General features: G+C 52.1%; 2 protein-coding genes across 3 annotated transcripts in view; one reads left to right on the top strand and one right to left on the bottom strand.

The window, feature by feature from the left end:
• PSMB7 (proteasome 20S subunit beta 7) overlaps positions 1–984 on the top strand; it is a 69282-nt gene extending 68298 nt beyond the window's left edge. Inside the window, exon 8 of the mRNA XM_049897285.1 lies at positions 719–984. Within this exon, the coding sequence (XP_049753242.1) occupies positions 719–830 (112 nt within the window). The 3' untranslated portion in view covers positions 831–984. The remainder of the gene's footprint in view (positions 1–718) is intronic.
• A 693-nt stretch (positions 985–1677) lies between these two features.
• NEK6 (NIMA related kinase 6) overlaps positions 1678–24906 on the bottom strand; it is an 88099-nt gene continuing 64870 nt past the window's right edge. Inside the window, exons 7-11 of one of the 2 annotated variants that reach the window (XM_049897283.1) lie at positions 23389–23497; positions 22168–22275; positions 13865–13959; positions 6789–6902; positions 1678–3599 (exon numbers count right to left, since the gene is read on the bottom strand). In XM_049897283.1, coding sequence (XP_049753240.1) covers positions 3489–3599; positions 6789–6902; positions 13865–13959; positions 22168–22275; positions 23389–23497 — 537 coding nt within the window. In that variant the 3' untranslated portion in view covers positions 1678–3488. The remainder of the gene's footprint in view (positions 3600–6788; positions 6903–13864; positions 13960–22167; positions 22276–23388; positions 23498–24906) is intronic. The other variant, XM_049897284.1, reaches the window with a different exon arrangement.

Raw genomic sequence — 24906 nt, 5'->3', positions numbered from 1 at the left:
ATGCCCCAGCTAGGGACAGACCAGAAAAACCTGTGGGCTTGTGCTGCTGCTTGACCATATCGTCACTCCTGGCCCCACTGTGAGAATTAATGAATGGTTCAAATATATATCTTACAGACTGCCTTGTGCTCAGATTCACTCCAGGAAAAGGTGTTGGGTGTGTCGTTCTGGTAATCTGCCTTGTCCCTGTGGTGGCAACTGTCTTGAGTCTCGAGGCTGTGGTCTAAAGTGACAAGCCCACAGTTTGGCTGTGGATTGTGTTACATTGTTTATGCTTCCAGGCATTTTAAAAATGTTTAAGGTAATAGTTATTTCATTCTTGTTGCTTCTGAAGAAACTTAAAGGTTTTACTTCCTGTTGGTTACTGAAGGATGCTTTAGCAAGATTGAAGCTTAAATCAAATGACCAGATACTTTCCGGCATCTGCTGGGGATATGAGATGGGGAAGGAAATTTGAGTGCCAGGTGCTTTCTCTGCATTATCTCTTTTAAGGTGTATTATACCTTCCAGGGGTCCCCATTTCATAGCACTTAAGAGATGAGGAAAGTGAACCTTAGGGAAGTTGTGTTCCTCCCAGGGTCACCAAGCTGGGAACTAGGGGAGCCCATATTCCAGACCAGACCTGCTTGCTGCCTCTTCTGAATATTTTTCACTCTCTCCTGCCCTCTGCAGGACACCTTAGGGGAATCCTAATATACTTTCGTTTTTCTCTCCCTAGGTCTGGCCGCTACAGGTGTGAGAAAGGGACCACTGCCGTCCTCACCGAGAAAGTCACTAACCTGGAAATAGAGGTCCTGGAAGAAACAGTCCAAACAATGGACACGTCCTGAATGGTGTCATTGGATGCCTGGCTGGTTATTGCTTTAGAAGACGGGCATCGGAGGGTCTCCTCCGCATAAGAGATTCATTTGGCTAATGTTTGCTGAATGAAACTAAATAAATAATAATTAAAAAAAAAAAACAGATCGGGTGGTCGAGGCCTGGGGGCTGTGTGTTTTGGGGGGTTGCTAAGACCCGTCAGCCTGGCCTCTTTTAGGATGTGAATTTCTCCCTGAGCACCAGTCTAGGTTGTGGTGGGTGTAAAGAGTGATGCAACTCTCCTAAACCCAGCTGTGTGATGCCTCATCTGTTGCAGAAAGTCAGATTGGGCTACTTTGACTCTTCACGTGAACATTTACACCCACCCCTTGTGCTAACTTGTTTTTGTTCAGGGTGGCTCTGGTTTTGTTTTGTTTTAGGTTGAGTGCAACACAGCCTTCTACTCCAGCAGCCAAGTAAGAAAGAAAGAAAGATGAATCTCTCAGTTTGATTTCTAGAGCCCAAGAAAAGGGAGGAGGGGCAGACCATTTGCTTTGCTTGTAGCTGCATGAACTTGAGTGAACTCCACTTTGTCTAGTGCCACAGAAATCGGAAGGAATGCTTTTGGGTTTACTGTTTTGTAATAATTAAGACACAATCATTTCACAAACATGAGGCCTGGTGAATGGTTGAAATTGTATGTCTCCAGAGGGTCCTATTAGTCAAGCAGAATTGTTCTCATGATGTTGAAAAGGGATGGAGTAGAGAAAGCAAGTTCATCTGTGTTCTCAGGCTGGTTTTTCCAAGGGAGACGCAATAGGGGTTCTGAGAGCCATAAGAGGAATATTGGCTAAGTATCTGTCTGGACCTGGAACAACTTTCAGTGGTGAGTGCTAGGCAGGAGACAGACACTTGACTTTCCCCTGGGGAGAGCATTGCTGGGGGACACATGAAAGAGGCCTGGCACCAGTCTTCTAGAGTGGACCCACTGGTAGCCAGCGTCCCTTGTCACAACTGCCAGGAGTTGGGTGGGGAGAACAGTGGAATTATTTAGGGCAGCAACTTGGCTGATGATTATTATCTGGGGAGCTTAAAAAAATTCCAGGATTACTCAGAATGTCTGGGGCCTGGGAAACTGTGTTTTTAAAGACTCTTCAAGAAATGGTGCTTCTGACACGGTTTTAAGTGTAGGGCCCACTGGTTTGGAAGGGGAAAGTATGAAACTTTTAAAATTATCCATGAATCAGACTCATTCACAGAAGTAACCCCTCTTACCCCATTTTATTTCAAACATGGAGAACAAGTACAAAGCAAAGGTTGCATCTGAAGAAAATCTCTGAAAACCTACAGTGTTACAGTAGAACAGAGTTCACACGGAAACACAGCAGTGCCTCCTTCCCAAGTCCTTTATTCCTGTGGAGGCTAGGAGAGTCAGGAAACACCAGACACCAACGAACAGGTGGGCGTGTGTGCTCTGGTCTTGAGGGCTGAACTGTCACCAAGTCAGTGGACGTCAACTTAGACCATTTGAGGATTAATTTGAGTATAAAGACAAAATTCAAACTATTTCCTTCAGAGCTTGAATTCACATTTATAAATTAATCTTCACAGTTAATCCTGTTTGGGAATAAGAAATAAATGAACACATGTCTGGTTTCCTACACATAGTACAGCTGTACATGAATTCTTACATGATCTGTGGACTTCAGTTCTGTGAGGTGGGGAGTGGCTACCATTTTTGGAACGTCTACTATGTGCTGGATAACTTGCATGTTTTATTTCAAATTCTGTCACAACCCTAAAGGGTAGGTATTATTAATCCCATTTTACAGGTAAGGAAACTAAGGCTCAGAAAGTTAAGAAGTTTGTCCAAGATCACACTAGGAAGTTGCAGAATCAGAATTCGTAGAGAGGACAGCCTGAGGGGAAAGGCCTTGTCTTTTTTGTATCCCGCGATTCCACGGCTTAACACTGATAGTGAAATGAAGTCTCAGCATTCAAGCAGATGATGAAGTGCCTGGTGTACATAGCGGGTGGTCAGTAGAAGATGGCTGAGCCGGACTGCAAGGAAAACCCCCATGGCTTTCAGATATTTGCCTTCTGGAGCTCTATGCCAGATGCTGAGTTCTCCTCACTGTCATTCATCAAGTTATAATGTAGATAAAAAATATTAGCAAAATCTCCATTCTATGTGAAAAAAGTCATTTCCACTTTATCCCTTTACAACAGACTAAATTAAGCTCACAGATTGTTGGAAAAGACTCTAAGAACTAAACTGAACTTGCTGCTAACCATTTTCAAAGGCTCACTGTACAAATCACAGTCTCTTGCAGTTCTGTTAGTATGAACGTTGACAAGTCACTGAAGAAATTCTCCAAAGGATTCACATTACAATCCTGATACAAGGGGCACTTCAGGGGCTTACTCAGTCAACCCCTCCTTATTAACAACCCAGCCTAGATTGTCTACAACACTTACAGAACTTTTGAATTTGACCATCAGTAACATGTGACCAATGCCCTCCCCAGATGCCGTCTTCAGCATGTCTGCTGTAAAGCTTGGCCCCCTTTGGGGAACCTGCTGAACCCTCTTGTCTTAGTTCTAGGCTACCAGGTGGCCACTTCTGAGAGAGGATGACTCAAGTAAGGCAAAATGGTGCTGGCTTTTCATAAGGCATGGTGCATCCAAGTTCAGCTGCTTGAAGTCCAGCCGTGCATCTGTTTGGCAACCTGGTGCACATATCCAATGTCCGGTCTTTGGTTGGGGTCAGGGTAGATGCACATGCTGACCAGTTCTCGTAACTGCAAGGGAGAGAACGGTTTGTGTTATTAAGAAAGCAGCCTTACCAAGGCACTGCACTCAGTACTTGTATCTGCATTAACCCATTTAATCCTTGTAGCAACTAGAAGACTGTATGTACAGCCCCCACAGCTACCAAGGGATAGCCAGGACCAATCCTAGGCCTGTCTGGCCCCAAAGGCCACGCTTTGACACTCTCAGAGTGGTTACCTCTAAATAACTTTGAACTCTCAACTGTCCTCCACAGCACTGGGCGGCAAAGCTATTCTTGTGCGTGTATCTCTGCTGTCAGTCATGCAGATGCCCAAACCAGAGCACAGAACTCAAGGAAGGGCTTATTGATCATAATAAAGGCATTAACATGCAGCAGGGCTGCAGTCTGCCCACCCTCTGGCCTCTTTATTGTGCTCATGAAAGACAGAGCTTTTAATTATACAGGCACTGAAGGCTGTTCCTGCCTCGAGGTGGGGGAGGGGGTGCCTTGAGCCTCTGATCGCCTCACGTTCTGATAGCCAGAGTGCCAATTATTTTAATGGTAATTAAAATAATGACCTTAAAAAGCCTGCATCTTAACTTGCATCACTGGGCTCACCACAATGTTTTTCATTTAAATACCTGCTGCTGGAGGGGCTGGCTCACCCTGTGGGGTCATGGGCAGCAGCAGGGAGAGGGAAGGTCCTGAATAAGAGGGGTCTCAAGTGGCCTCCAGTTGCCATGCTCAGGGATGCTGGGGAGGGCCAAAGGGGCATCCTGGAGGCCCAGGGGTGACTGTATAGACTGCCGGATGAGGTGTTTCAGGCTGAGTGGGCCCGGGCCTCCTGCAAACAGGGTTCATCTGGACAGGCAATTTTCTAACTGGTCTGCGGAGCCTTAGGGCATACCTTCAACCTGCATGTGCTCCGTTTTGGGGATCCCGGTGCTTATAAAAACCCTGAACAGATGACAGCTGAGCCTACAGCCTGCTCACATTCCTGGAGTCAGGTCTTAACAATACTCAAAGTAAGGTAGCTGTGGCTGAACTCTGACAGGTTAAAACACTCAAGAAACCCAGTTTAAGGCAAAGTCTGTGTGACCTGAATTGCTCACTTGTGAGTAGCCCACACAGTACAATGAATACATATTTGAAATTTTCAGAAATCCAGGGAAACAAGAACAAAATAAAAATGAAGCGTCTTCCTTATTTCCATTTCTAACAGGTGATAAAACTTGAAATGAGGCGTGCTGAGGGGCTACAGTGCCAAGATGCACATCTTACGTCTGTACTGAACTGGTGAGGTCCCAGCACTTTGGGGAGTAGTAGCTCAGGAACACAGGACGACTGACTTGGGAGAGAAGGGGGCTGACGGCTTTATCTTTTTCAGCCTTTTAACTGAGACTCGGGTTTCCATTTACAGATGGGAAACTGAGGCACAGAAGTCATTTGCTCCAAGTTGCATGGCGTCTTGTCTCTGAGTAGTACTGAATTTGAAATTTAAACAAAAGATGAGAAAATAGAAAAACCAAATGGCAACTGTTAACTTTTTGGTAAAGAATTTAGTTTTTCCTTTCCTACCAACTTTCACTTCAGAGCATTAAGTACTTCCCCCAAAGGTACTTGGAGAATTTTGCATGCCATTGAAACAAGCTGTGGCTGAGAGGAAGTACACTGTACAACTTTATGGGGAAGTGCATTCCCGACCCGAACTTTGTCCTCTGGGAGTCTGCAAAGCCAGCGAGCAATGTGTTAAGTACAAAGATGGCTGAGAGAAGGCCAGTGACCACGGGGGCCTCTGGTTGGCTAGGCTTGCCCAACCACAGAGTCTGAGCACATCAGGGGATCTGGTCTCTGCAGCCTGGCCTGCAAAGGCCAGGCCCTTGGGGGGCAGGGGCTGCTCCTTCCAAAGCCTTCAGAGCCTTCAGGATGGTGATTCCAGCAAGCTGCAGGAGGGCACCTTACTCCACCTGCTGGGTTATTGGCTACTGAAGAGATGTGCCATCAAAAACAGGATGGCACAGTGGCCAGATGCAGTGTGCAGGCTCAGGCGGCTGTCATTTGGGTTTGAATCCTGTCTACACAACTTACAAGTTACGTGACCTTGGGCAAGTTACTTAACCCATCTGTGTCTCAGTTTCTTCATGGGTAAAATGGGGTGATGGGAGGACTCAACACAGTAAGTCTAATAAATGTGAGCTGTTATTGTGAGGTAATGGCCTGTGGTCCTGCAGGTTGGGCTTCGGAAGGTCTCAAACGCCGCTTTACACCCACTAGCATTGCCCTTGAGCACTCTGAGCCAGATCCAATGCTACTTTCCGTAGCTATTTCTGACGATGGTGGGAAGTGCTCATGTGTTAGCCTGGTGTTTGGCTGAGCACGTCAAATGCATAGCCTTAATTAATCCTTACACTGACCCTGTGAAGTAGATTCTAGTATTATCCCCATTTTACAGATGAGGAAACAGACTCAGAGAGGTTAAGTGACTCGCTCAAGAAGAGTGGAGGAAGTGTGTGAACCTGTCTACATTCTGAACCACTACTGTGCTGTAAAACCTATCATTTCATCATATCCATGAAGGAGGAGTACTAGCTCTTTTTTCCAGATGATGGAACTGAGGAGGATGATGCTGTCACACAGCTAGAAACCAGCACAGCCCAGTGCCAGACCTGTCAGAGTCTGTCTCCAGAGCCCCTGCACCAAACGTACAGTGCCGAAACTAAAAGCCCAAGGTGCGACTTAGGTCCCTTACGGTAGGAAGGAGACGCGTTCGCTGACCCTGGTTTCACGTCATGGGATGAGGAGCGGCAGTCAGCAGTGGTGTCAGGTTAGCCAGGGCCTGCCCACCTCCTGCCTCTGTGACTGGTTCACGGTGCCTCTGGGACCTACGGCAGCGGGCCCCAAACTCGAGCACTGTGTTAGAAGCCAAAATGTGCTGGCAGAAGTGTGCCGGTGGGCCGCATCTGCCAACTCCCGCTGTTCCTGCTGCTGTCGAGGGTCCACACAGCTGTCCGTGAAGCCCCTTCTTTGGTAAAATTAATTTACCTGTCACCCCTCTGGGTCACTTTCCCAGACTCTTCTCCAACCTGTTAAGTGAACCCAAGCTAAACCTCACAGCTGTGGCATATTGGAACTGCCTCTCCTCTTGAGCCGCTGCTGGCTACGTGGGGCCCAGTGGGTCTGGCCCCTGGCTTCAGTCATGCCCAGACGGCAAACTCACCTTCTCAGAGTAATGTTCTCCCGGGAGAGGCGGGTAGTCACATTGTTCGATCTTCTGGCAGAGGGAGAAAAGGTTCATTTTATCTCCATAGAAGGGGCTCTGGAGAGCTGCCATCTGCAAGGGAGGAGGACAAGAGAGTTTTCAGCTGTGAGACGAGGGTAACTCGAGGGGCAAGAGGGGCCACTCCAGACTGAGGTGTGGTCTGGTCCTCACTGCAGCGACTGCCCAGAAGGGCTTCTCCCCCTAAACCCTGAGAAGTTGGGATTCACAAGAAAGGAGCCATTTTAACATGATCTTTGAGACCTCCTTTCCCTGCCCCCCGTGCCCTCGTGGTGCAGTGTTTAAAGCACTCAACTGCGAACTGAAAGGTTGGTTTGAACCCACCAGCTGCTCTGCTGGAGAAAGACGTGCCAGTCTGCTTCGGTGAAGATTTACAGCCTAGGAAGCCCTTTGGGGCAGTTCTATTCTCCTGTAGGGTCGCTATGAGTCAGAATTAACTTGACGGCAGTGGTTTTGTTTTGTTTTGTTTTCTCTCCCTCTTACATAAACGAATCAAATGTGGACAAGGGTTTCAGTGACAAAACTTCCAAGGCAGTGAGGAAGGGGCAGCTGAATACCGAGGGCCAGCCGTGTGCCCCCATCTCATGCCTCAGCACTCAAGGAATGATTTTGGCCACATGCATGTGGCAGATGGGGAAACAGAGGCACTGCTCCCTGGAGGATCTGTGCCTGGGCCCGGCAGGTTCTCTCTAGCGTGCTGTTGTATTTAAAAAGAAATTCCAAAGACACTCAAGGGGGATGTCTATTTCATACTAAGGACTAACTTTTGAGGGGGAGGGGTAGAGAGAAGTGAAACATTTCATTTCTGGTTTTTTAACCCCTTGGCTATTCTTGCTAGCTTGTTACAGAGCTGTTGTCTGAAGGACGGGAGTTCAGGGTGGTGACTGCTGCCGTCTGCGAAAGCCAGATGCCTAGATGTCAGGGACGAAAGGCGGGAGGGAGGAAGGCCTGTCAGCTCCCCCGCGTGCAGGGAGCCTGGGGCCTTCCTCTTCAGGGAAGCTCCAGAGAGGAAAGGAAGCACTTGGCTCTGCAGCCAGCCACATCTCTGCCTGAATCTCAGTTCTGCCACTCACTTGCTGTGTGACAGGCCTTGGGCAAATCTCTTTGATCTCCTCATGTGTAAAATGGGAAGGGGTCCCTCCCCGCAGGGCTGCGTTGAGCTTAGACTGGCATGGGCAGGAGGCCCCATAAGCAAAACTGTCATCCTCAATGAGCCCGTGGCACCCAGCTCCACCCTGAGAGCAGGCCCTTTCCTGGGCACTTGCTCAGGACACTGGGAAGGGAAAGAATGGGTTTGCACCCAGTCAGGGAACTACCAGGCCTCCCCCTTCTGGAGGGTGCCAGACTCCCTTACCCCACCATTCAGAGCACTAATGGGAGGATGCCTTCAAAGAAGGTGCAGCAGGAGCCATGGAGGGGCTCCGTGAGGCAGTGGTGTGACAGCCCAGCACGGTGCCCGCCAGCCCCATCTGCTGATTAATCCATAATGGGATTCAAGTGTTTCTTGTCACTCCCTGTCACTGTCGCCTGCCACTGAACAACGGCCCAATGCCTCCTGCTAATGAAGTGCCACCAGGTAATTGTGCCCCCCCATCCGTTTGGCCCTGGTTCTCTTCCGAGGAGATGGGCTGCCAGGGCCACCTGCACAGTTTCCTGACCGCAGGTCCTGGCAACGACTGTGGTAGGGCACTGAAGACTCAAGGAGTCCTCTTGGCCTCGTGCACAGGGAGTGGGAGGAGCCCTTGGCAGCTGGGTCTGGGGGTATGTATCACCTTCTGTTTCCCAGTCTGTCCCCATCCTCTGCTCACCCCTCTGAACAGGTCTGGTGACCTCAGAGCAGGGCCTGCCTCCTTAGAAGGACCAAGGAGGGCTTCAGAGCCCCATGTAGCATCCTTGAGTTTGGAAATAGCCTTTGGGGGGGGTCTGGAGATTTTGGGGTTCCTTCAGAACCAGGCCCTGGAGTCTGCCTCAGGGCAGCACCCTTGTGCCCAGGTGCCTGGGTCATGCCAAGGTTGTCTTCAGGTGGGCGTTTAGGGGCAGCATCACTTCCTCCTCCTGCTGGCTGACCATAGGCTCCGTCCCCTCTGAGGAGGGGTGGGACCTGTCTGGACCATGACACGTACCCCCCCCCCCGTGCTGGCAGAAGGCGCAGAGAGTGGCTCTGGCATTTTGCTTGTGAAGGATGACGTGTGTGCCCAAGCTGGTCAGGAGCTGGCTTTACCAGCAAGTTTGAAAAGCGGCATCACTTGGGTGATGCATTTCCAATAATTAAAATGAGAATCTCGGGTGCAAAGGGTTAATTCGGCAGTTTCAAAAGGACATCTGTTGCCACAGCAGAGAGCAGCTGAGACTCCAGGGTGGCCACCCAGCATGATCGGGTGCCCTCCAAGTCGTGGCTGAAGGATTAAGATGGATTCTCCTGGAAACAGTTACCGTTCAGAGTTGAAAGGTGGGACAGTCTAAATGTTGGCCCTGCTAGTGCAGGCCCTAGATTTTCCTGTACTTGATTGGGAGAGGGACAGAGTGATCCTTGAAATGAGCCCATCTGACCTGGCTTTCACAAGCCTCACAGCTTTGGACTCCAAAAAAAAAAAAAACTAGTGAGGACCCCAGAAATGGGAAGTGACAATGAGCCCTCTTATCTGTCACTCCTAGATCATTTCTCCATCCTTTCCGGCACCCTCCCTACATCATTTCAGAAAAGCTTCTTTCTGGGGAGGGTCAGCAGTGGCCCATACCAGGGCTCCCTCGAAGCCCTCCCTGCTAATGGCAACATCTCCATCCACAAATACAGATTCTGGCAAAAGCAGCATTCCCGCCTGTCCCCTCTCCAGCTGCCGGCCACGGGCCTTCCACCCAGATCAGAGCGGCAGGCTGTGACGGGACCTCTGGGGCTGTTCTCGACACTGGGATTAGAACGATTACACTGGATGGCAAGAATGCCTCGTTCAGGTGTCCACCCAGCCTCTGATGGTCAAAGCAGAATAGGTGCTGCCGTTTGGGCTGCTGCTGGTGCCTCATTAGAACTGCCAAAGCCGTGGCTCTCAGTGCCGCTCCTCAAATACAAAACTTTTTTCTCTCTAGTGTTATTGGGATGACACATACCCAAGGAAGAGGGAGAGTGTGGGTACTTGGGCCCACTGGGAGGACTCAGAGAAGCTGGTATGTGATCTGAGATGTCAGAGGGAGAAGAGGGAATTTGACTTCAGACAGAACAATGATCGTGTTTGACTCCAGCCCTGGCAGGGCCTCAGACACCCATCTTGCTGCCCAGTATTTCCCAGGCATGTCCTGGAGTGAAGGGTGAGCCCAGGGGCAAATTGCCAAACGGTCTGCAGCCCTACTCCCCCACAAGGTAAGGGGCATCCAGAATGTTCCACCATCTCCGACTAGTATTCCAAAAACAGGATTCTGTACAAGGCACGGCTGATCCTTGGTCTTTCCCCCCCAGCCTACTTTCTTGCTAGATCTCAATCCTAGGCGGCCCCTTCGAGGCTGCAGTGAGATGGCCCCCCACCGAAGATGCTGAGGCTAGCACCGAGAAAGCCAATTCCTTCAACGCTGTTCCTGGGGCTGAGTTCCCATGTAAATAAATAAATTCTGCAGAGCCCAGGCAGCCTGCTGGGTACCTCCACAGGGCAGGTTGGGTAATGAAAATAAAGCACCGGCTTTCCTGCACGGCCATGCTCAGGCATCTCTGCTGGGATCTCTGGGGACAGAGAAACAGCTGCTATGGCCCAGGGATGAGGCCAGGGCGCCTAGGGTCACTCAGGCTCCTCACCACTGAGCCTTAGTTTCTTTCTTTATAGTGATGTTGGGACCTGCCTGGTACAAGTCTTATGATTTGCTCCAGCATCTGGGGCAGTGTTGCTCCCAGCTGCTGAGGCTTTGGCACATTATTCGTGATGCCGACCTCTTCAGGACAGACTCCACCTGGCCCCCACCCCAGTGGTTCCTCACTAGCTATGGGTCAACATCAGCATCTTGAGGTGACCTCAGAAGGCCCTCAGTGGAGATCTGGATGCCCAGGTGAAAGGAATGTGGTAGCTTTGGGACCACGGCTCCCAAAGATGTCCATGTCCTAAACCCTGGAACCTGTGAATGCTGCCTCATGTGGCAAAAGGGACTTTGCAGATGAGATTAAGTGAAGTTAAAGATCTTGAGATGGGAGGATTATCCTGGATTACCCAGGTGGACCCTAAATAAAACCACAAGTATCCTTATAAAAGGTAGGCAGAGGGAGGTTTGACTACAGAACAGATTTGTGATGAGGGAAGCAAGAGGTTTGAGTGGTGTGAACAAGGGGTCACGAGCCAAGGAGCACAGGCAGCCCCCAAGAAGCTAGAAAAGGCAAGGAAATGGATTCTCCCCTAGAGACTTCAGAAGGAACCAGCCCTGCTGACACCTTGACCAGGCCAGTGAAACTGACTTCAGACTTCCAGTCCCCAGAATTGTAAGAGAATAAATCTGTGTTGTTTGAAGCCACCAAGTTTGTGGTAATTTGCTACAGCAGCCGGTGGGGCTTTTGAGACTTCCAAACCCATGCTGGTACTTCAGGGCAGAGCTGAATCTTCTGCCGTGGTCTGGCGAGGGTGGGCGGGGGGCTTTGTCACAACTCTTCAGGCTGGCGCCCTCGGGAGACACGGCAGGCTGCCTAACGGGAGGCTCCAGTCGTGTCTTCGGGATGCATCCTTCCAATTACCACGGCCTGGGCTCAGATGCGGCTCCCCTTGCTCTCTGCTGGGAAAACACCTACTTCCCCTTCCCCGTAGGGCTGGGGGAGTGGGGTGAGCCCGCCAGCCTGGGATTTGGCCACTCAGGCTGGGCTGAGGCAGAGCCCCGTCCATCAGCCTCAGAGGGGCTGATGTGCTGCCACGACAGCCACACTGGGTCTCGTCTGTGGGAGGCCCAGGGCTGTTAGGTTTAGATCAGTGCCCACTGTCCCCAAGGACACCCAATCTCTCTGCAGGACTTTATCGATTTATTTCCTTGACTTTCCACTGCTGATATCTCCCTCCCTGGCTGCAAGCAGCTCGGTCCCACATGCTGCCGACAAATAAATTGATGTGGTTGAACCAGAGCCTCAGTGCTGGGGATCCATGAACACGGATGCTGCCTTCCTATATGTGTGCTTAGTTCTGGAGGAGGACGCCTGACTGGGAACCCAAAGGGGCTGGTGCTGAAGGGGCCCAGGCTCAGCAGCTTGGCCTCAAAGTGGCCGAAACAAAGGCTTGGGCGGTAACAGGGCTGACGGCTGCAGGGCCGGGTCTCTGGTGGGAGTCTTGGCACAACCAGCGAGAACCAGGTGCAACACTCCCCCCGCCAAGCTCTGGGTAGATGAACGCAGCTCTGTCACACCCTGGTCTGCCTGTTTCTGTTTGTTTACATTTGGAGACCCTCAGATTCAAAGAGGGCAGAAAGTGACTCACGAAAATACAAAACAGAAAACGGACTAATAAAAGGAAAAACCATCTGGACCAGGAACAATATAAATGAGGGTAGAAGGACAAAGTTGAATTCTCCACAGGGATTGAATATGAGCTGCACTTTGGCTTCCTACTGGCCACAGCAACAAGGGAAAGGGGCAAGCTAAGCTAAGAAGCCTCACTGCTGGGGGCTGGGAGCAATCACTCCAGTCCCCGAGGGCCTTTCTGAGCCAGAGGCCTCACTCACAGGGTCTCCTTTACCCCTTACAAGGCAGAGTATGACCCCATTTTATTTGTGGGGTAACTGAAGCTGGGGGTGAGCGGCGGGACTGCCTTAGATCCTTTAGTGGGTGAGTGCCTGGGCTCACTCGAGGACCCTGCATCTCTCTCACCCTAATTCCCACAGCTAGTGAGCTGCATCCTCACACATGCGCACACACACAAAGCACACTTTCTCACACATACACACGTACATACAAAAAAAATCTAACTTAAAACTGTACTCTCTGGCTGCCTACTACACTTGAGGACATTTGCTTGGTCCTTCAAAGACCCAGAGCAGCAGTTCCCACCCCTCAGGACTTGACACCTGGGTGGACTTGCTTGGTGTCTGCATAGCCCTTGGGGTTTTCAAAGCCCTTTCATGTCTGTTATTTCACTTATCTGGACTATGACAAGGTAGAACAAGGACTAATCTTCCCATTTTACAGATGGGCAGACTGGGGCTCAGCAAGTAGACGAATCCCAGAGGCACCAGCACAAGGTGGTCCAGGGTGGGTGATGGGAAGTTGTGGCCACCAGACTTGGAAACGCCAGAGGGTACAGGCCTCCCTCCCTTGGCTACAACAGCTTCACGGCCGCGAGTGGCTTGTGCTCCCCTGTTCCCCAGGGCTCCTGGGGTGGCCGGCCTAAATGGGTGGGGGCTTCCACTTATTCAGGCTGTCTTCTGTCTGAGCCCACCAAAACTCAGAAATGTTCCTGTCCCTCGGTCCAGGCTGGCTCCCAAATCTGGAAATGGCCACTCGGTGGCTCCATTTCACGGCTTGAGGAGGGGGCTGTGGTCTTTAATGAGACCCACAGTCCTGGGCCAGGAAGAACGTGGATACCACTCAGCAGGAAGCATTTCTCGGGGCATGAGCCAGGTCTGATTCTCTCTGGTCCCTGGGGCCAGTGTGTTAATGGCGTTACCAGGGAAACCAGGGCTGCTGGGGATTGGCAAACACAGGCCACCTGAGCAACCAGATTCCCCTGCCTGTGCTCCTGCCTGTGCTCCCTCCACTGCTCAAGTGGACACTGGACTCCCTCTGTCTGCTTCTAGTCTGTCTCCAGTCCCAGACGCAGAGCAGCCCAAGGGTGAGACGGCACCCAGCCTGCCACTGTCCACCCCTCTGATAGCCACCTCCAGCTTGGTATTGCTAATAGCAGATGCTGGGCTGAGGGGTGAAGGACAGGTCCCTGATGGTACCAATGCTGCAGGCGGACATGACTCACCCTTGTGTCCTACCCTGAGCTAGGCAAGGCCCTGGCCTGACCAGGTGCCCAGCGTGGGTGTCCTACTAAAAGCCACCAAGCTTTGGGCCAGAGACTCACCTCATACAGCAAACAGCCCAGAGACCAGATGTCGGACTTGAAGTTGTAGCCGTTCTCGTGGATCCTCTCTGGTGACATGTAGTACGGTGTCCCAACTGAAACACAGCAAGGGTGTGGTGTTTATGCTCCATGCACAGGCAGGACACAGGGGCAAGGGGAAGAGGCAACATGTGGGGGTAGGGGAGAGACCCAGCCTTAGTCTCCCTGGGAATCTGGGCATCTCCGTCTCCCCCTCTGAGATTGTCCCCTCTCTGTCAAAGGAGGGGGAATAGGCCAGATCAGAGGTTCCACCGCTGGTAAGGCATGAGAATTACCTGGAGAACTTTAAAACAGTAGATTTCCAGGACCTAGCCAGACCTAAGGATCAGTCTGGGGATCGGGCAGCTGACATCAGTATTTCTGCCCACTGCTAACAGAAATTCAGCAGGAAAAGCTGTCAGTCAATTTATGAATGTGTGTGGGATTCTTTGGGAAAGCATATTTTGACTCCAAGTAGTAACCACGTATATATTCTGATCATGAGGGTGCAAAAGTAAAATGAATGGCCAAGTGTGAAATGGATAACTTGTCATATGCAAAGCACAGGAGGAAATCCAAACAGTTCACAGTTAACAGTGGGAATCATGGGACAAACTGTAAGTGGATTCTAGCACCCTGGGTACCACAGAGGTGTCCACAAGGCATAAAGCATCTCCCACATTGAAAAATGACAAGGAGTTGATGGGATACACACAGAGACGGTGGGGAGAGATGGAGGTCTGAGGCCTTGTCCTCAGTGAGGGGCTGCACCAAAACCCCTGGCCGCGTTCCCTCCTGGCTGGGAGTATGGGGCCTGGCCCTGACACTGCTCCCTTCCTCAGTCTTATCCTCTGCTAGTTTTAGATCTTCCTGGGCCTCCAGAGCAGGAACTCTGTGGGGGAGAGATGGCCTGCAAAGTGGTCATGGCTTTGGCCTGGGGCTGCCTTGGCCTGGCCCATCCAAAAGCCCTGACATTGGGCTGAACTTTACTAGGATTGGGCCCATCAGGAGAGAGTGAGTTGCTTGTCCCAGGAAGGATCTGTAAGAAGCCTGTTAACCACATATATCAAAGAAAGGCTGGACTGAATAGTGGACACAGCAGACCCCTGTAGGATCCTGTTAAAAGTCTTGACCCCTGATTCAACCCCACTTCTGTGGGGTTAGAAGCTCCAGGAGTGGAGCTTGGACAGTGCATGTCCCACAAGCCTCTGGGAGGCTCTGATGCACGTTACTGTCTGAGCAGGGCCACTGCAATGTCTTACTTGTCCACCTGCTCATTCTTTCAGATGTTCAATAAACATCTGTGGAGCAAATGAATAAATGAATTTATGAAAACTTATCAGAGAGAGGCTTAGCCCATCTGTTCTGGGTACTGGGTCCTCAGTGTCCCTGCCCCAGGGGAGGGCCTGCTTCCCCTTGATATGTGCCTCTTAAACTAGGGTACTCTGCCTCACCTTGAGGGTCCCCAGCTGTGTGTCAGGGCCTATGAGGACACAGCACCTCTTCCTGTCATGCCAGCTTTTCCTGAGGGTAAGTCACTTAAAATCTTATATTGACAACAAATACTCAAATACTAGGAAGCACGACACACAACTTGCATGAGTTTTAAAGATAAAACGAGACTCTTCAAAGAAATTCCGAGCTTGCAGTGGGGCACTGGAGGACATGTCCCCAAGCCTCGAGGGAGGCCTGATACTGGGGAAGAGAAGGTGGCAGGAGGGGGTGCCTCCACGGACGTGGGCCCTGAAGTCAGGCCCGGCACTGGCCCCCGTCTGTCCCAGGGACCTCTGCGAGCACTTCCGGAAGGCCCAGCCACAGCCCGAAGCGGCGTCTCCCCGCCCGGCCTCACGGCGGCGCTCTGACGCAGAGGCTTCCAGCAAGGCTCCCGTTCCTCTCCTCTCAGTGGGGGATGGAGCTCTGCACATGAAAGAGGAGCCTCAGCAGCCCTGACCGTCCCGCATCTGCACCTACACCTCCCAGATTTCAAACCCGGCAGATATCAGAGGAGGACGCGGGACCTCAAAGTGGGAGGCTGATTAAAGCGGCCGCTTCCCCGAGATGCGCCGCCCCTGTCAAAACAAACTTCGCCGTGTTTTGAAACGATCGCGGTGCTTGAAACATGTTCATTAGATATGAAAAAGCCAAAGATTTCACAGAAAGGAGAAACTGACGTGGGTGCGCATGTGTGAGCTGCAACGCTTCCCCAAACTGCAGTTTCAGAAATGGCTGGAGAAGCGTGGCTCGTTGCAGACATCATCCACCGCGCCGGAGTTTGGCCGGGACGTCTGCGCTTCGGTGTAGAATCCTGACTGCACGGGCAAGCGGATGTGAAAAGCAGGGTCTGAACCCGATTCAGTCACTCACTAGCTGGGAGTTTATATTCCTTCCTGACCTCGGTTTCCCCATCAACAGAATGGAGGGCTGAACTCCCTGGGAGTCCCTCCTTTCAATTCTCTGAGCCTTGGTTTTCCTCTCTGGAAAACGGGGATCATAAAATCGACCTTACAGGGATCTTCGGTTGAAAGGGCTCTGTGAAGACTCCGCTGCCCACAGACCCCGAAATGGAGAGGGTAAATTGAGTGAGAGAAAGGAAGAGCTGAAGGTGGGGAGATGAGGGAAAGGGAAGAACAAAGGGAAGGATGAAGACCAGATTCTGGAGCTCAGGAACGCTTCACCTCTACAGTGTGACCCAGTACTGTTAAACTCCCTGCCGCCTCCCCAACATTCCATCAGGCTCCAGGTCCTGAGGACACTAACTTGTAGCTTCCTTCCCTCCTCTCCATCCCTGCACCTGCCCTAGTAGGCCCCAGCTAACTGCCTGGACCAGTGCTTCGCTGCATCCCCATTCCCACCCATCCTCCACCCTCCATCCAAGGCAGAGGCCACGCCCTATCCCCCCCACCTCTCCCACCCCTAAGGGAGAAAAGTCAGATCCTCAGCCTCACATCTGAGACTCCTCCACTCATCCGCCCCCTAAATATCAGCATTGGATCTTGGCAGCAACATGCACACCACCACCAGCACCATGCTTGCCTTAAGCCAAAACCAAACCCTTTTCCTTGGAGTCCATTCTGACTCATGGTGACCCCATGTGTTTCAGATTAAAACTCCGTTCCACAGGGTTTTCAATGACTGCGACCGTTCAGGAGTACATGGCCCGGCCTTTCTTCTGAGGCACCTCTAGATGGATTTGAACCAAGCTGGCCCATGCCGAGCTAAGCAAAGACCACAGGAGAAGCGGGGATTTCGAAAAAACTTTGTACTTTTATCAACATTGACTTAATTTCAGATTGTTTTTGTCGTACAAATCCCTACCCATGTCTAGTTCTCATATTGAGTATCTTTAACCAATGTGAATCAGATAGAGCAAACCTGTGATTCTACACAGCATCCTGTGTTTTCGTGGTACAAGGGTTTTTCATCCAAAAAAGCTCAGGGAATCACAGATTGATTTTGGCCTCCCCAGGGCCCTGACTGTAGATGCCTCAGGCATGTAGCAATGGAGCTTCACTTTACTGTGTCTTCTTTCGCACCTGGGTCTGGTAATGCTCACCTGCAACTGAGTGTGGTAATGCTTACCCGAGAGATACTACCTGGGAAGCACTAAATGAGATACTACTTGGCAAGTGATCATTAGAACAGTGCTTGGCTCAGTGAGAACTCTAATGGATTTTCTTCCCAAATTGAGGGTCCTGTGAAGGCAGGGGCCAAGAAAATCTCCCCAGTGAGCAGAGTGGGGCCTTGATGAACAAACCAAACAATTGTGGTTGGCATCCTAGGCCCAGGCCCATTCCTCACTTGCTGTCCCCTTGAGTTCCTCCCCTTCCCCCTTCTGGCATCAGCTTGCCTCTTTCACACTGTGTGCCCTGAAAATGCCAGGAACATGGCAGACAAGCCAGGCACCACTCCCCAGCCATGTGTGACCTCTCTCCCAGGTGTCAGTACTCAGAGCATCCCCTGAAAACTCAGGCTTGAGCTCTATCTGTTGACAAAGGTGTTTTGGGCTAGAAGACAGTGTTCCCAAGGATTGTTCCCAGGTGCCCTGTGCTGCTGGAAGGGGGTGTGAGAGGCTGGATGGAGACCCAGGGATGCATCTCATGGCCCTTTGTGCCCACCCAATGAGCACTACCACCAGAAGCGCCTGGGCATGAGCACAGTCCATCCCCCTATGCAGGTCGGGTGGGGGGCAAACACCACAGCACAGGGTAGCCCACACTGGACTCCCGTTGGCCCAGGGGCCAGTGGGAGTGCTTGTACACAACACGAGAAGGCTCCATGCTCCCTACCTGTGGGGCCCAGGACAAGCCCTCCTGGTCCCAGCTCATCTCTCACTGGTGTGAAATGGAATGGGCTTTCCCTGTCTGGTTCGGCACTGGGCATCCTCTCCAGTCAGAGAGCTTGTGGGGCGTCCCATCTCAGCCCCTTCTCTGGGCACCCACAACCCAAGCCTACTTCCTGCCATGCTGTTGGCTGTTGCATGGGAGAAGAGCTCTTGGAGCTGGGCTGACATGCAGCTTCAGTATCCTTTTTCAGTATTCTTTTGCTGGGTGACCCTAGGCATGGGTTATCACCTTTGAGCCTCAGTTTCCTCATCTGTAAAATGGAAATTATAAGCCTATTGTGATGATATTTTTTTGTTTTTTTTAATGTTTTTATATGTGATGATATTTTTATATAGCATGTTTTCCAAACATTTTTTAAGCGTCATCTTCTTTGTTAACTCACCTCTTCAGTGACAACCGACATAACTGACAGCCCTGGGAGGGGCTGAAGCAGCCCCAGACCTTAAGTGGATCCTGGGCTCCTCAGGGTTTAGAACCACTGAGCCCTGCACCGTGCCTGCACACAGGAGGCCCTCAGGAAAGAGTTCCATCTGTCCCCTTACCTGCCACCAGGGACTGACTGTGTCTGTCTCCCCATTTCTTCCAGTATGGGGGTCCCTTGATGGCAGAATGGCTGCATAGCCCCCATGTCCCCTAAACCCAACTCAGGGCCAGGGCAGTCAGCTCAGGGAATTTGCACCCCATGGGCTAGCCACGAGCTGGGGGCCTGGAAAAACCAGAGTTCCTGACTGCTTGGACCAGATGGAGGTTTTCCCAACCGGACCTGTCCCCCACCCTCCAGACCTGGGAGGTGGCACGGGGCCCTACAGGGGCCTGGGTGCGAGTGGGCCTCCCTTCCCAGCCCTGCTCCCACCCGCGGCCTCCCTGTCACCACCGAATGAACAGGGCCTGCTCTCCCAGCCCTACAATTTGTCTTGCAGCTGCTGCCGTTGCTCGGAGCGAGACACTTGCTTGTAGCTTGTGAGCTGTGTATAGGCAAATCTTTCATTTTTCTTTCATTATGCCGGCGTGTACTGTCACTTAATTTTTATGTATGCAATCCTTCCTGACAAATATGATCTGCTGCCTGGTAATTCGTCTGACGCTCATTCTGTTCTGCGCTCTAATTACGGCTCCTATTCCTGACACCGAGGCAGCCGCTCTGCCACCGCTGGGTACCGCACCTGTCAGCCCGGCCATGGCACTGACTAATGCCCTTTCATGCCAGCCTCATGTTAGCAAATACAGAGGCGGGGAGGGGGCCGGCAGAAGGGGAGGTAGGAGGAGATTGGATTTGCATATGCCTGGCTCCTGGGTCAGCAGTCTTAGGAGCAGAGGTGGTTGCCGGGGCAACGTGGCTGCCCTCACAGCATCCCCACATAGTAGGTGTGCGTTAGATGGGGCAGATGCATAATTCATACCCACGCACAGAGTGTGAAGGTGCCCTGCCCTCTGCATCCTTCCTGAGTCACAATGCAAGGCAATTAGTCCAATCTCTTGCCCGATTAAATGCGTGTGCAAGTCTTAGCCATTTTCCAGAACCTCACTGTGAAAAGGAGGTCTTTCCCCTTGTGTCTTGGGGACTGCAGGCCCCAGGCTTTGGTTTTGCACTGTCACTGTCACAGAGCCTGGGTCAGTGCAGGGACAGCCCTCAATTCCGTGGGCTCGTACTTGCCAGCAGGGCCTGCTCTCAGCTCAGTGGGCGTCTCCTGGACACTGGGCACTTGGCATGGCCTGGAGGGAGGGCAGGTCCCAGGAGAGCTCCTTCCACCCATCACGAGGGCTGGGCAGCTGCTCAGAGGCCTCGGGAAGAGCCCAGCTTCCGAGGGCGGCCCTTCCCCAAGTTCCAATTCCTTCTCATTAATATAATAAGTGCACCAGTCGAAGTCGATAAAATCACACTGTCGGATGAGGCCGTATTTTTGCCCGTTGCTAATGATGTGATTGTAACTGGCTCTGACGGAGCACGGCAGTCTTTTCTGGAGCAGGACAGAGAAGGGCTGGAACCTGACTGACGGGGACAGGAGCAGTGGATTTTACTCTCCTCTTTGACAGTTTCCCTCGAATTTTTGGCCTTTTCGAAGCTCTTAAACTAGAGAAGTAAACACAGTACCAAACCACAGACATACTTTGATTTTAACAAGAGAAGTATCTCAGAGGCAGGTCTCTTCCCAGCAACGGAAAAGTTGGTGCAGGGGTTCCCAGAGGGAGACCCCAGCATTACCTTCCAAGGCCCCCAACCCTGATCTGGAATAAGCTCTAGCTCTGGAATTAGAGGCCTGAGTTCAAGGCCTGGCTCTGCCACTATGTAGCCTCAGAAAAAAATGGCTCAACCTTCCTGAACTTCAGAGTCTTCATCTGCAAACAGCAAGGATCCTATGACCCCTCACAGCCATTGTGAGGCCATCATAAAGCTCAACGATGGTGGGGCCTTGTACATTCTTTCCTTTTGAGCTGAAAGGAAAGCCACAACGTGCCCAGCTTCCGAGGTGGCCTAGCCGGGGCCTCTCTGGAGCCAGGTAACAAGAACCCTCCTGACAGGGGCCAAAGCAGCTGCACTGGCATCCTGAGGGTCAGATGGTGATGAGAGTTTTGAAACAACCACACACACGTGCACACACCCCACATACTACACACAAACACACACACCACCACACACACACGCACACTTCTGAAGCAGCTCCAACCACTGGTCTCTAGAGGGGTACATTTCTCCTAATCCTGTGCTCTACACTGAGTCTCCAAGCCATTGGGATCTGTATGAATAGTGACATTCCATCAGGAAAGCGTGTCTTTCAGAAAGCCCCTCCACATCACCAGAAGCTACTGTTGGCATACACAACATGCCACAGGCACACAGGTGTCGGAAGACAGGAGACACGCTGGCTGAGCCCTGGAGTGTGGCGAGATGAATGGAGAGCAGTGGTTTCCAAGGGAAGTGGCCAGCCCGCACAGGGAGGACCAGGTCCCTCCTGTCCACATGGGGTGCATGTCTGCCCACATCTAGGGCAGCACCCAGGGAGATGACCACGGGAGTAACTTCCTCTGTAAACACCACATCAAAGAACTGGCTCTGAAGAAAACAGGGTGCCCTGCCCACCCCATGGGCTGCTGGGAAGTGTTCCCGCACAAGCCCAGTGGTTAAACTCTGACACGCCTGTTTATAACGCACAAGGGGTCCTATTTTGGTGTTCCACTGGGGGGCTTTGGTGGTTCCTATAGTCTAATGAAAAATTCCCATCGTCCATCATTTCAAATTTCACTATAAGTTACAGACCTGACAATGGATTCTGAAGCCCACCACCGTTTTACGCCAGGGGAGAGTCCAGACCACTGAGCTTGATGTTCGAGGCCTATCTGCCTCTCTTGCCACACCTCCTGCAGCCATCTCTTGAGGGCCCTGCTCTCCAGCCAGATCAGGCCACCTACTCACCTCTGCACACCCTGTTCCCTTTCCTGGAACGCTGTTCTCACCCTCCCTGCCCTGCCATCTCCTGGTCACACTTCATGGCCCAGCTACAATGTCATCTTCTCTGGGTGAGTACCCCTAATGTCCACTACCAGGAAGAATTGACAAAGTGCAGCCCAGCCATACAGTGGAATACTACTGAGCAATAAAGAGGGAATTACTGCTGTGTGCAACAACAAAGACTCATCTCCGCACTCCACAGCATCGGCCCAGTCAGTCTTTTCCGGCTGTGAGGTAACTTGAGGGCGTAGAGCAAGTCCTCGACTGGGCCTCATTTCATTCCCTCTGGTTCCTTGTTCTTGGCACAGAGCAGGTGCTCAGGGAGCATTTGGGGAGTGAAGGAGATGAGGGAAATCTGGTCTTCCAAAGTGCCATTTTCCTGCACTAACTGGAGGGACAAGGGCACTGTAGGAGAATGTCTGGATCTTCACACAGTAGCCCAGGACGGTGAAGGGGGCAGAGATACTGGTGGGGTGCAGGCAGACTCCGCTTACCTAGGGAGTGGGCCGCGGTGGTCTCAGAGCTGAAGAAGCGGCCCAGGCCGAGGTCACCCAGCTTCACGACACCCGTGGCCGTGATGAACACGTTGGCTGGCTTGATGTCTGCCGGCGAAGGAGGAGGGGTTGGTGTGGGGACAAGGAGTTCTGAGTGGGGCAGGAAGAAGGAGGAGGCCTGGTGGTGGCCACGGAGAGCATGGGATGGAAGGCCCTTCAAGTGAGGGTGGGCCCTTCCCTTGGGCTCATTCCTTCAGGGCAAGATCCCAGGCCTGGCTCTCTCCCATACTGGCCATGGGACCGTGGGAAATTCACCTTCCTTCTCTGAGCCTCAGTTTCCACACCTGTAAAATGGATCTAACTTTATCTACTTCCAAAGGCTGCTGGAGATCTGTGAGGGTGGGGGATTTTTGTGCTGTTGTTTTCTTTTTTACAGCTGTATCCTTGGTGCCTAGAATAGTACCTAGCATATAGTAAAAACTGTGTAACTCAAGAAAAAATTGTGTAACTAATGGATGGGGGACTCAGTGAGGGAACCTGTGTTGTAACCCAGTGGTAAGGGCACTGCCTCTCACACAGTGGACACTGATGAATACAGGTGGAATGAATGAATGGGGGAATCAGTGGAGTGAACTGTGTCACGTATCCAGATCCTGCCTGGCACCCAGCAGGTGCTCAGAACAGGCGGCTCCTTTCTAACCACTCAGAGAGGATGACAACTTTTCGATGCACTCTTTTGTAGCTGTCTCACCTCCTTTGCCCAGCCAACTCCTACTAAGACTTCAAAGCCCATATTAAAAGTTCCCTTCCCTGGGATGCTTCCCTTGACCTCCCCACATGGAGCTGGCAGCAGTATTGTAACTGGTCACACCAGGCTGTCCCCCCAGTCAGCCTCTTAGGCCCTGCTGCTGCACCCCTTCTGTGCTGGTGTCAGAAGCTGGGGATGACGGGCTGAGCATAGCCCCTGTTCCCTGGGATTTACGTGACTACCTGACACTTGGTGCCCCTTCCCCCATGGGGAGGTCCCTGACATGGGGCACAAGGCGTGTGTGTACAGTCGTGCCTGGGACCTCATACCCGCCTACTCTCCGACCCCACTAAAGGTAGCGAGAGGCACTCGACAGGCAGGGCCGGGGTCTTTCCCAAGGAGCAGAGGAGAGAGCTGTATCGTGGGGCCCAGGGGATGCCTGGGCTCCCACAGGGGGTGGGGGCAGCATGTACCTCGGTGCATGACCCGGCGTGAGTGCATGTGCTCCACGGCGCTGCACAGCTGCACAAAGTACTTCCACACCGTCCTCTCGGGGATGAGCCGCTTCTGCTTCTTAAAGTACTGTGGGGGTGGGGGGGAGGGGGACACGAGAGAGACAGACAGACATATAGGCCTAGGTGTGAGGCCATAGGGGAAGGGGGCAACCGGCACTGTCTCCAACGGGCTGCCCGGCACCTGGCCCGGGTCAGGCTGCTGAGCAAACAATACAAACAGGTCGAGAGCCTTCACACCCCTGCTTTTGTCCAAATAGTGCTCTGTGGGCCACCCGTCCACCCCCTACACAATCGCGCTCCCTGAGGGTGGGGCGGGTCGTGTCTGTCCCCAAGCCTGCCCAGAGTGGTATCCAGGACGGGTCTGCTGAACGCATGCCTGGGCTGCATTTGGTGAAGACTGTTTCCAATCACACTTTTTCTGGAATATTCTGGGCACACATCCATCTCCTCCCCCTAACTCCCTGACATGGAGCTCCTACCAGAGTGGCCTGGGGTAGACTCAGGCCTAGCCCAGGAGGTGGGCACTAGGACACAACCGGTGGTTGAATCAGGACTCCAGGGGCCTGCCCCCACCTCCTCAGAGCTGTCAAGTTGTCTGTGCCACGTGATCATTTACAGCTGGCAAGGATCTCACGTAAAAGACCTCAGCATTCTCAGACGGACCCCCTAGTTTCAACAGGCATCAATCTACTTCACTGCCTGGATAAACATATTCAATGCACCAGAAAACTTAAAAACAAAATCAAAACAGGATGCTCCAAGTGTGCAGTAAGTAACACAAGGTCCTGGGAGGAGTAAAAGGGAACATGACCTTGTCCACAGTTCAGGACAACAAGCCCTCAGTAGGGGCTCCTAGGTGCCAGGCCCAGAGCTGGGGGCTGGGCTTGTAGGGAGGGGGCAGGGTCATGATGACTTGTACACCAGTAACCTGAGTAACAGGTTTTTGTCCAGGGACTTTCCATTCAGAGCAACCCAGAAGTGAAGCTGTGAATGGAAAGCTGCCATTTGTCAGGGCAGCTGCTCTGACACAGGTTCCATTGCTCTGGTCCGGGAAGACAGGAACCAACCCAGGACGTCCTCCCTGACCTGGGAAAGGGGCCTTGGGGTGGAAGACAGGACCCGAGCTCACATTTGCTGAGCACCTAGTGTGTGCCAGGCACTGTACGAGACCCTAAATAGGGATGACTGTGCCCATCTTACAGATGAGGAAACTGAGGGTCACACACTAGCAAGTAAGGGGCAGAGTCACAGCTCAATCCCAGGCCTCCTGCCAGCAACTAAGCTCAGAGAGGATCAGGAACATGCCCAAGGTCACACAGCTGGAAAGGCAGAGCTGGGATCCTGATCCTGCATCTCCAACAGTGGAGCAGTCACAGCTGGCAGCCCCTGACTTGTGATGAAGCCCTGCGAGGCTCTCCCAAGGCTCCATTCTGGGAAAGGGACCTCGAATGTGAGCCATCCCAGGCTCCCAGCACA

The sequence above is a fragment of the Elephas maximus genome, chromosome 9 (assembly GCF_024166365.1).
Source record: "Elephas maximus indicus isolate mEleMax1 chromosome 9, mEleMax1 primary haplotype, whole genome shotgun sequence".
Classification (NCBI taxonomy): domain Eukaryota; kingdom Metazoa; phylum Chordata; class Mammalia; order Proboscidea; family Elephantidae; genus Elephas; species Elephas maximus.
This window is presented reverse-complemented; position numbering and strand designations above follow the sequence as displayed.